At 38.3% G+C, this 12,131-nt stretch overlaps 2 protein-coding genes across 3 annotated transcripts in view; one reads left to right on the top strand and one right to left on the bottom strand.

Moving 5' to 3' along the window:
• The window catches only part of plx (PTB_TBC1D1_like and TBC domain-containing protein plx), a 42,585-nt gene extending 30,667 nt beyond the window's left edge, over nucleotides 1-11,918 (bottom strand). Inside the window, exons 1-2 of one of the 2 annotated variants that reach the window (XM_088033479.1) lie at nucleotides 11,454-11,918; nucleotides 3,622-3,816 (exon numbers count right to left, since the gene is read on the bottom strand). In XM_088033479.1, the coding sequence (XP_087889605.1) occupies nucleotides 3,622-3,816; nucleotides 11,454-11,567 (309 nt within the window). In that variant the 5' untranslated portion in view covers nucleotides 11,568-11,918. The remainder of the gene's footprint in view (nucleotides 1-3,621; nucleotides 3,817-11,453) is intronic. The other variant, XM_088033480.1, reaches the window with a different exon arrangement.
• Nucleotides 4,015-8,723, top strand: LOC148177640 (cilia- and flagella-associated protein 61-like). The gene is made up of 13 exons (XM_088032724.1): nucleotides 4,015-4,719; nucleotides 4,766-5,067; nucleotides 5,106-5,561; nucleotides 5,614-6,906; nucleotides 6,948-7,267; nucleotides 7,312-7,422; nucleotides 7,466-7,726; nucleotides 7,765-8,030; nucleotides 8,082-8,165; nucleotides 8,217-8,278; nucleotides 8,356-8,408; nucleotides 8,518-8,625; nucleotides 8,679-8,723. The coding sequence occupies exons 1-13, from the start codon at nucleotides 4,139-4,141 to the stop codon at nucleotides 8,721-8,723; spliced, it is 3,942 nt and encodes a 1,313-aa protein (XP_087888850.1). The 5' UTR covers nucleotides 4,015-4,138.
• Nucleotides 11,919-12,131: the final 213 nt, after the last annotated feature.

The following is a 12,131-nucleotide window of genomic DNA, read 5'->3' as shown; positions in this document are numbered from 1 at the left end:
ATGTATTTTGTATATTCAGCCAGCGAGGCTTGGAAGAACGTGACGCAAGTACATACCATTACAATTTAGAATGAAAACTGAATTGAAAATCGATGTGCTTGTCTGAGATAACTCGTAATGAGCGATCGTTTAAGCGAACAAACACGCGATGTGTAGAAAAAAATCAAATTTCTTAGAGGAGCCGCGGCTATTATTAGTCTGTTTTCTCGGAAAGTGTTTGCGAAAATGTTGTGACTGCAGTAGGCAATGGATCGGGAAGTTTGACACTATTTGACAGTTTCATACATACATGACCTCAAACTGTCTATCTATCAACCGGAAAATTACACATTACCATGTAAATTCTCACATCAAATGCTAAAAGAAAAGCGCTGAATATAAATGAACGCAATTTCAAACTCAAAGGCTGAAATGCGTCTCTAAAGCAAACAATTGCTTTTTCTTGTTACATCATTTCGCGGTTGAACCATCTTACAAATGAAGTTCTCGCAATTTTAAATTGGCTTTATTAGTAATGTTGGTAGTATGTATAATGAAGGCATTGGCGGGAAATTTGAAAATTGGATCGTTGTAATTTAAAAGATTCTAAGGAAATGAAAAAGGAAGAAATCTGAGGATCCAAGTAAAATAAAGCCGAAGAGAATTACAGTAATCAAGACAATCAGAGGCGGATTGAGATGAACTGAGACCGGGGCCGCTTAAAAAAATAATTATTGGTCTCAAAAAATTAATACTAATTTTTCTTTAATTTCTGTTTTATATTCTTCAGATTCTCCGTCGATTCTATTAAAATCTGCTTTAGATTCTATCGGGTCTCTACCGATTCTCAAAATTCTTTTTGGATATTTTTCTAGATTTTCAGATTTCTTTTGAATTTTCTTTTTAGAGCAATAAATTCTCATTCTTCTAATTGTTAGATTTTCTTTGATGTTTAGATGTTTTAGAGTCATTTCGACTCTTTTTTATTGTTTTAGATCCTTTATTCTAATAAATTGGTAATTCAAGATCTTGGAATTAATTTTTTTAGATCCTTTACTTCGTTTAGATTTTCAAGAATTTTTAAGTTGACTTTAAATTCTTCTTTAGATCTGATCTATTTGTGTTTTCCCATTTTTCTTAGATATCTGCGTCAAACTAATTTCTATCACATACATTCTATATTATTTTATCCCATTAAACCCATAAAGCTCCCTAAATATTATATATATGTTGCACTTGAATTTCGAAAATTTTTGGATCCTTCCATTTTTGTTTAATTTGTACTTTTTGTTTTATAATTATGTAATTTGACACAAAGCATAACCAACTTAAGAGAAGTAATATCCTCAAATTTCAAATATATTGTACTTAAATTGCAAAAACTATGGGCTTTAACAGAAAAATGTTGAAATTTTTACATTTTTCCAACAAAAAAAAATTGTAAAATTTGTATTTTTTGCTCTATAATTTTATAATTTGACACAGGGTATAACCAACTCAAGAAAAGCAATCTCCCCAAATTTCATGGACATTGCACTCAAATTGCGAAAATTATGGGCATTAACAGAAAATTTTGCGTCCATTTAAAAGAAAAAATTGTAAAATTTCTATTTTTTGCTCTATAATTTTGAAATTTGACAGCGAGTATAAACAGCTCTAGAAGAGCAATCTCCTGAAATTTCATGTTTATTGCACTAAAATTGCTAAAGTTATGAGCTTTACCAGAAATTTTTGAAAATTTTGACATCCTTTCAAAATAAAAAAAATGTAAGATTTGTATTTTTTGCTCTATAATTTTGTAATTTGACACAGAGCATAACAACTCAATAAAAGTAATCTCCCCAAATTTTATGTATATTGCGCTCAAATTGCGAAAATTATGGGCTTGAACAGAAAATTTTGTAAACTTTTGCGTCCATTTAAAAGAAAAAAAATTGTAAAATTTCTATTTTTTGCTCTATAATTTTGTACTTAAGACAAATCATAACCAATTTAAGAGTAGCAACCACTTCAAATTTTTATGTAGATTGCACCAAAATTGCGAAAATTATGGGCTCTAAAAAAAATTTTAAAAATTTTTGCGTCCTTCCAATAGAGGAAATTTGCAGAATTTTTATTTGTGTTCGATATTTTTGTAATTTGACACAGAGTATAAACAGCCCAAGAAAAAACAATCTCCTAAAATTTCATGTTTATTGTACTAAAATTGCGGGAATTAGAGGCCTTATCAGAATTTTTTGGAAATTTGTGCATCCTTTCAACCGAAAAAAAAATTTAATTTGTATTTTTTGCTCTATAATTTTGTAATTTGAAACAAAGTTTAACCAACTCAAGGATAACAATCTCTCCAAATTTCATGTATATTCCACAAAAATTGCAAAAAATATGCGCGTCAACACAAATTTTTGAAATTTTTGACGTCCTTTTAACAGAGAAAATTTGCAAAATTTGTATTTTCTGCTCTATAATTTTGTACTTTAACACACAGCTTAACCTACTCAAGAATAGCAATCTCCTTAAGTTTTATTTTTATTGCATTAAAATTGCCAAAATTATGGACATTAACACAATTTTTTAAAAAATTTGACGTCCTTTCAAGAAATAAAATTTGTAAAGTTTATATTTTTTATAATTTTCTTTTTGATTTTTTGAAGATTCTCTAAAGAGTTCATATTTTATTTGATTCTTGATCCTAGATTCTTTTTGTGTTTTCTCAATTATCTTCGAATGTTTTACACTTACTCGTATTTATAAAATTTGAAACTTACTTTTAAAAAATTTAAAAGAATTTGAGAGACCAAAAAAACTGAAAACCGAAAAGATCAGAAAAATAAAAACGAAACTTAAAAAAGAACACTAAAAATACCAAAAAAGGATAAGAAAAACAGGCGTGCCAGCACAAAACCTTGAATTTGTTCCCAACCCAACAATAAAAAACGCATTTTAGCGTCACACGGTGTTATTTACAGCGAGTTTCTTTAAGCGATTTTTAACGATTTTCAATGCTTTAACACGTTGAAAACTCAATGGGAAAAGTTTGGAAAACAGGTAAATAAATTCACTTCAGCAGTAGAACAACAACCGCAGGAAAAGCGCCAATAAAGTTACGTAAAAACACTTGAAAAATCCAATAAAAATAAATCTCTTTTTAAAACGCGTGTTGTAATAACAGAAATACCGTGCGATCAACAATTATTTAAATCCAAGAAAACCTTGAGATTTTAGACGAAATGTTTGCTAGAGTTTACAGGTTCGTCCGTTCAGACGAAGTAATCAAAGACATGCATCTGTCAAAGTCATAGTCACCTCTTCTAAGCAATTTTTGATCGCACGGGATAAAAGAATTTGCGCATTGTTGAATATCGATTGGTGTTAAAAAGTTTTATTGCCCCCATGACCGCATTTTTATTGACCTCATCAACACCTAAGAAGTCAATAAAAGAGTTCAAAAAAATCAACATTATATAAGCCGCAATAAATTATTCCAGCAACACAAATAAAAATAATTGTGAGAGTAGCTTTCGGTGTCGGTTATTCCACATTAAATATTCAAAGCGCATAATTCTCGCTAGACAAAAAACAAGTAACTGGTAAATTACACGCGTGGCATTGAGACAACTCAAAAGTCGAAATGTCACTTACATCGATGCTCTTCTTCGCCTGGAACAAGTAGCAGTACAACAACGCGTCATTATCATCCCTCATCAGATAGAGGAAAGTCGTCGGATCTTGGTCGGCTTGGGAAAATCGTGTCACTTGCCAGATCTTGTGCGAAAACTGCAGCTCGAAGTCGGGGTTGTAGGCTTGCAGAATCCCATCCTCAATCCCGACACTCAACTGAAAAAAAAAATGCAGAAGTTAGGAAAGCAGAGGATTCTCCTGTCACCAGAGAACGTCAAACGGATCGGACCAAATCAAACCAAAGAAGTGGAGAAGCTGACGTTGAAAAACACCGAATATCTCTTTGGGGAAACGACAGTGGAGGCGCAACTGTGAGTTTCCTCCTGGTAGTCCCACCCTACTTTGAGTTTCCAGGGAACAAAACCACATCTCCCTCGGGATCTACAACGAAGACGCGCTCTCTGGAGTTTGTTGTTTGAACTGTTACCCCAACATCCCGGCTCTCCCCCAATGCGACTGGGAGGAGTGGTTGTACAACATGTACAACCTCCAGCACATCGTCCCCATGACGAGCCTCTGGATCCACTACGCGGTCTGGGACCGTCGCTACACCACCCTCTTCTTAAAACCGATCCTCCAACACCTCTTCCAAGTGTACGAACCGTTAGAACACGTCCTCATGATGTGTCCTCCAGGAGTCCAACAGTTGGACTTCATCGACCCCTACGCACGCAGACAGTTCCCGGATCCCGAAAACCAGAAGACTCAATCTCTGTTCATCGCGAAGAAGTACGACTTCACTGCGAACTACGTCATCCGACGCGCCGTTGAAGAAGACAATGATGACCTCGTGGCGATCATCCCGGGGATTCTTAAGGAGACGTACGGGCAGTACTACATCTCGGAGATTTTAAGCAACGAAGAGATGCAGAGGCAGATTGTTGTGGCGGAGCTCCGCGGGAGTGCAGTTGGAGTACTCTGCATCAATGAGAATATCAACTACGATCTTCTCAACGAGCAGTTTGAGTTGGTGCCGTACAATGGCTTCAAGAAAAGCAACGAAGCGGATGAGATCGTCGAGATTCACACGAGTGCCAGTATATTACCAACGAACGACGAGTACTGTCTTTGAGAGCAACTTCTTGGTACTACTGTTAGTTTCTAGAAGCGCAGAGCGGTTGTGCAGTATCGTCCTCAGCAGCACCGAATCCAAAGAAGAAGAAGAGAAGAAGCCAGGGGAGGAAGACGACGACGACGACGAGTTTTCTCTCGTCAACTTGTCGTCGTCTCTTCTGTTAAACTTCTTGTACGACGACGACCACAGCGACATTTTGGGGAGCAGCGGAAGTAGCCTGAGCATCGAGAGTCACCTCAGTGCCGTCGTGTTAAATGAAGACTACCAAGACCATTTGTACTACGCTGATCGTGGAGGAGACGATAATGACGACAGAAAGTTAAAACACAAAGGTAAAGCTTTTGGTGAAGACCTCAACTAACTCTTTTAGTAGATAGCAAAATGGAGGATGAGACCATCCCGGTTTTCTGCGGAGAGCCCAACGCCTTCGCTCTTGAAATCTGCACTGCGATCCCCGAGCACGAAAACTGTCTTTTCCTCTTGTTCCAAGCGGCGTTCCACTGCTTCCCTGATAGAGACTACATCATCCTCTCCTTACCAGCGGACGCCAAAACTTGCTATCTAACCAAACACTTCACTAGAGTGATTCCAAGAGCGAATTCAGTCTTCGAGCACCAGGTCTACGTTCTGCACAAGTCGGCCATCTTGGGGAGGTTGGCGGTGCGTGAAGCGGTACCTCAAGATGTCCGACACATCAACCACTGTATAAAGTCGCTGGTGCAACCCTCCATCGTTGAAGAGATGTTCAAGCAAGCTGTGGCGATGGCCGAGAGTCCGTTGCGCGCCTTCACCTTCTTGTGCGAGCGGCAGGTCGTCGGATGCGCCAGTACTATTTTCATGGGTACTTGAGATTGGTAAACTTACAGTTGTGGTTCTAGTTCTATCTGAAGAAACGGACCATGAGTACCTCCAGCTCCACTACGACATCGACTCGTGGGCGAAACCCAGCGCGACGACTTTCGGAAATTGGGGGAATTTGGAGCACTTCCTCCTCACCCCGATTTTCCACATGAACACGCGATTCTTCCTGAGGGAGCTCCACCGATTGAGTTACTTCCACGCTCTGTTCTACAGGTTCAAGAACTTCGACTACTTGTACAATCACAAGAATCCTCCAACTCCAATCGTCAACTCTTTGAATCACATGCTTCCGGTACTTCCGTGCGTCAGTCCTCAGTACAGTTCAATCATCCTCACAGAGTTTCAACTCCCTGAGTGTTTGCACCAGCAGCTCCAACCCTTCGGATTGTACATCTCCACCATGCGCTTATTGAGTATGTCTAGGGTCATCATCAACCATAGGATTGTCGTGGTGGGTGCTGGAGCAACCGCCATCGCGTTCTTGGAGTCGCTGTTGTTCAGTGGTAACAAACCTCACCAGCTCGTCTTCACCAACTTGACGATGGTGAGTCCTCATGGGGTTGCCTACCATAAACCGCCATCGGCGATCCGGGAGATGATCTTCGTCCGCGATGGGAGGTTAGACCGGAAGTACATGGACCAGATTTGTCTTCGGACGTACGTGCATGTCATCACCGGAGTGGTAACTGGTATCAACCGGAAGAAGAAATCCGTGATTCTAAACGACGATTCTCATATTCCGTACGACTATATGTTCCTCATGTGCGGGGAGCAATTCCAGAAACCCCCGATGAAGAAAAAGGAAGTAGTGAAGAAAAAACAAGACTTTCCTCTCAACGTCTTCATTATCAACACCGAAGCTGATGCGGGCAACTGCTTCAACACCCTCAGACACCTGAAGATCGGTCAAAAACAAACCACCATCGTCGTCTTCGGGCACTTCCTCGAAGCGCTTTGTTGTTTGGCCACGCTTCTGGAGTTTGGAGTGCCCGGAAATAATTTAGTCTTCGTCGATCCAAGTCCTGATAACTCTTCCGGTGACCACCACGACCACTTGACTCAGTTCTTCAACAACCCCGTCGTGGAGAATGCGATCATGGAGGAGGTCGCTCGTCAAGGCATCACCATCTACCAAGACTTCAACTTCGTTGACTGGCATAACACTTCCAAGAACTTGATCAAATCGGCAAAGTTTGAGAGCAAGTACAAGTTCGTGGAGATCGAGCTCTCGGCGCTCTTCATCTACCACGCGAAAGGAGTGAGCACCAAGACGTTCCAAGCCATCGTCAAGAGCGGGCTTGTCTTCAATGGTAAGCAAAGTTGTTTGTTCTTCTGATGATGGTGAGTCTAGGGCGGTTGATAATTGACCACAACTGCCAAACTAATGATCCCAACATCTATGGAGCTGGGCCTTTGACCATGTATTCGAAGAGGTACTACGCTGAGCATCTCATGCATAAGTACTTTAACGCGCAAGAGATTGGGAGCAAGTTAGGGTACGAAATCCGGAAGAAGTTAGTCCCGGATCTTCCAGCAAGTGAAGAGGAACCTGTAAAGCACCACCTCCCCGTGGTGCAACACTGTCAATTCCCCGGGAATCTGCATTATCTCCAGGTGTCCAACCCGGGACAACCAGTGCCGCTGGACATTGCTATGATTAAGTGCAATTATGTAAGATTCCTGGTTTTTGCGTCTGGAGATAATCGGGATTTTAGGGAAGGGTGCTCATCACCGGAGACTGCAAGAAGTTGCAGGACAAAGGCTACTTCCGCTTGCATCTCAACCAGTTCCAGACAGTGGAGACCATCACGTGTCTGGCGAAATTTGTAAGTGACACCAAAGAGACATCGTCTTCTGATTTTCCTCCAGGAGCTCCACATCCACAACCTCATTGCGTTATGGGGTAAGCATGAGGTTCTCCTCAACCACCTCGTTCTTCGGTACGACCTCAACATGATCACGAACTTGTTCGACTACTTTAACCAACCATGGGCGGCGGCTATTTACCACCGCAACTTCCCAAGACTGTACGATCAGATTTACGACGTGATGAAGAACGTTACTAGTAAAGAAGGTCTTCGGTTGATCGACGAAGTCAAGTTGAAATTAGAGACCAACAACTGGAATCCGGTAATCCAATAGTATCAAATTCGTGATTTTCTGTTTAGTTGAACAGCTTGCAAATCGACGAAGTTGAAGAGATCTGCAGAGACTCCAAACTGGTGCCGGTGATGGAGAAGATGGTCATGGACTTCTTACACGATAATTATAGTTATCTTCCGATGTATGCCCATCAGCTTTTGATACGGTGGATCAAACACGAGATCAAGACGAGTCCTCTTTATTCGAAAGTTGAGTTCTCGAGCGAAGTGGAGGAAGAAGTACCCGATCCTACTGTTATACGACAAATTGTCAGAGAGTCTAAAACCCAGAAGTAATTGGTGGAGTTTGATTGAGACCAAAAAGTATTTTGGTTCTTTTTCAGGGAGGAGGAGGAATTATCGAGGGAGGTGGAGGAAGAAGTACCCGATCTTTCTATTATACGAGAAATTGTCAGGAAAAGCCAGAGGTAATTTGTGGAGTTTGATTGAGAGCAAAAAGTATTTTGGTTCTTTTTCAGGGAAGAAGAGGAGGGTGGTAAAGTGTGGTTGAGCAATCATTCAATCGAAGAAAAAGAATATAGTTTGTAGAAATAGAACAGATTTTTTTCTTTCTTTTTCCTTTTTCTTTCGCAATCATGCTTCTCACGATTAGTCCAGTTTCAAAAATTAAAAAAAAATTGGCCATAATTTCTAATATGCGGAAAAGTTGGGTGACCTAATGTGTAAAAGATTTTGTGTTTTACACTAATTTACTGACCCTTATAAAATTTATATGCCAAGAACAAAATTTAAATAAACAAAAAAAAAGTTAAAATTTAGGTTCTAAAAGCTTTTTTTCTCTTGGTCACGAGTTCTGGGACACCCTGTATATGTAATCTTAAAATGCAGGTACAAAAAAGTTCTACGCTGTTTCAGAAGGAATATAAAGTATGAAAAACCAATTTTTAAATCAAAAACTGACGAGGTAAAATTAACCCAAGTCCACGTATTTTCTACACCACTGGCAAAAAACGCATCTAAAATGACATGTTTTCAAAGCAACCAGCGACTCGATTTAGTATTCACTTTTAAATCAGTGGCGCCCAAGTAAATTCTTTTAAATTTTGGTGTAATTTCATCTCGAAAACAAAGAGACATTTTTAGGCTGAAAATGAGACTTTTCAACCTCTAAAGCGACAAAAGAAAGTCTTTTTAGCCGATCTATGGTGACGCCATCTATACATAGTTTTACATATTACATCAAAAAACCGACCTTACAATTAATTTTATAATTATTTGGGTAAAAACAAATCGACAAACTGCTGTAAAGTGCAACAAAGACGTGTAAAATTATTGAAAATAAACATGTCTAAAACAACATCAAAAAGCACATCAAAGCTAATTCATACAAATTGTGAAGCAACACAAGCCGAAATAGGAAATGTAAATGAAGAAAATATAAACTTTTCTGAAGGATTCATATACAGGGTCCGGCAACACTTGTGTCCACCCCCAAAATCATCTTTAATTTTAAAGATAAAACTTTCAAAATTTGCATACGCTCACAGTTAACAAAGCTCTAGAAGCTGACGCAAAAATTTGTTTTTTATCACTGATAGTTTTGGCGTCGCGACGCTTTGAAAATGTAATTTTTAGGTAATTGTGAGGGTTTGTGATATCAACCCCTAATTTAATTTTTTTTCAATATAAATATGTTTAAAATATCTCAGTTGTTATTTTAGATTCAATGCAAATTGTCTTCAAAATTTGAGAAAAAAATGCTGTTTTATCAAGTTAGTTTCCAATTTCATTACGTCAAAATTGGAAACTACGTTTACACCCATCTGTCAACATCTTGTGTCACAAATGACATCTATTCTTTGGTTCGCTTTAGATTGTAACAAAAGTCTTTCTTGGCGAAATTGTCGCTTTGTCGATGTTAATTAACGATTTGTGGTATCCATAAAGTGCAACATGCCCGTGTTAATCAAAATTAGCCTTTATAAAAGCGAATGAAGTGACTTGTGAAATTTTGGTGTAAACGTAGTTTGCCACTGCGCCGTCATAATTTTGAAAACTAACTTGATAAAGCAGCGTTTTTTTCGCAAATTTTAAACACAATTTGTATTTGATTTAAAACAAAAATTCAAATATTTTTGTTACAGTTATGTCGACAAAAATTTGAATTCGCGAATATTTCCGCAAAAACTCAAAAATCGCTAAAAATTAGACTTCTTGGGCGTCGCGACGCTAAACAAACCGTGATAGAAAACAATTTTTTTGTCAGCTTCTAGATCTTCGTCAACTGTGAGCGTATGCAAATTTTCAAAATTTTGTCTTTAAAATTAAGGACGATTTTGGGGGCCTGTATATTTCCAATTATTCAGTTGTTATAAATGATTAAATCAATAAATAACAAATAAAAATTAATTAACTTGTAAATTTAATGATGTCGCCTAAAAAACTTGTGTTTATCGCCTCGGCCATTAAAAAAAGGCTCGGCCAAAATAAAACACTTTTTGGCCTTGGTACACAAATAACTATTACTAAAAAATTAGTCTCTTAATCGACTCCATATGTGACAAAAAATTACCACACTCTGTTTGCTTCTCAAAAACACCCTGTATATAAAACGAACCTACAGGTTTGACGAATGGAATAACTCTACCGTAAAAAAAACATTTTATTATGTAGCACATTAACATTATTATGTTCACTTCACCTATTGTAGGCGCAGTTTTTAATAATATGTAGAAAAAATGTCCGAAAGTTAGAGAAAACAGACCAAAAATTAGTTCATTTGTGTTATGTTAAATGTTTTGAGCCAATAAAAATATTGTTTCTGCTTGCCTCTTGATTCTAACTATACGGAAAAAAATAAAAACTTTTCGTAAACAATTTTTAAAACTTGAAATTTAAAATAGCGCCCAAAATTTTAGTTTTATCAATTAAAAAAAATAATTTAGGGCCTTTTAACGAGCAGTCGTCAGAGTTGGTTCACTCTGATTTTACAAAGATACACATACATAGGTGAGATACAAAATTGTTGAATTCATCCCAAACCCACTAGTAAATTTTTCGACGCCATGACATTTTTTTAAATATTACATTTGTAAATCCTTTTCATTTTTTTTATTGTTTTGTATTTTTTATTAATTGTTATGACTGTTTGTCATTGTTTTTGTTCTTTGTCATTCCACATTCAAATAAATTGTCTTTGAGCTTATTTTAAACAAACTTTTTAAGCTGTTTTTGTATTTGTAGAAGCGAGTTTTATCGTACAAAATTGTTAAAAATGATGGACAATTTTTTTCGCGATTTTATTACTTGGATTAACCGTGTTCTCATTCAACTAAAAGTGTGTGCGGGCGCGGCGTCGTGCGAAAAATCCAGTGGCGCCCGTGACGTTCCCTTCCTGTTTTCGACATTTCTGTCTTTTATTATTGTTTTTTTAACTTGTTAATGTCTCCACAACCTCTTTTGTTTTATTTTTATCACTAACAAGCATATGATAGGCTTGTGGCCATAATTCCATGCCATTATCAAGTCTCGCTTACAGTAAATATCAATTATTCCACTTCTACCGCGTAGTTATTGTCGTAAAAATCAAAACAAGTTTCCTGTTTCAATCCGAAGATTTCGGAAGCATTACCAACGACCTCGTACCTTTTTTCCATTATCACCGAAACAACAAAACACAATTAAAGTAAACACTCGCGCGCTACAAAAACTTTCAGTTTCAATAGGCTCCAAGTCTGGCCCTCGCGGTGGCTTACCTTCTCATTGTAGTCCCGTTTCCTGATTTCCGAGACGATCCAGGGCAGCATCGGACTGGAAAACCTCCTATCCATGGCGGTGAAGCCGAAATAAGTCACCGGAATAAGTTTCATGACGAAAACTCAAAAAAAAAACGAAAAAAAAAATTAGTCCATCCCGACGCACATCCACCTTCCGAGGTTAACGAAAACAATGCGCAGAGAAGAAGAGAATTCACTCGGTCATGTATTGATCCATCGCGGAAAGACGGAAAAATCAATGCGTCACGTGCGCGTGCTGAAGACTGCTCGCTTCGGAAGCTTAACAACAACTAAGTTCTAAGCTCTCACCGGTTTGACGGAATAATTAAACAAATAACGCAAAGTCAAGGTTGGACAACACTAGTTTATTGGGTTTTATCGCAGGAAAACTGCAGGAATTTGTGTTGGAATGGTTGTCTAAGTTGGAATTCAACAGGTGTTGGACCGCAGGTCCGGCGGCCAATGAGAGGGCGCGGATTGGGCACGTGACTTTGATTGAACGGACTGTCAAATTTGACAGGGAATATGGCAGCAGGAAACGGGAGTTTTATTAAATAGGGGCAGGAGTTCCAGGACCACAAAACCTGGAATCACCATTGGGGATGAGAAAGGCGCTGAATTCCTGCTGGCGGGGTTAGTAGGTATGCAACTGTGCAG

The sequence above is a fragment of the Gnatocerus cornutus genome, chromosome 3 (assembly GCF_029298725.1).
Source record: "Gnatocerus cornutus isolate USDA-ARS CGAHR chromosome 3, icGnaCorn1.1, whole genome shotgun sequence".
NCBI classification, from domain to species: domain Eukaryota; kingdom Metazoa; phylum Arthropoda; class Insecta; order Coleoptera; family Tenebrionidae; genus Gnatocerus; species Gnatocerus cornutus.
This window is presented reverse-complemented; position numbering and strand designations above follow the sequence as displayed.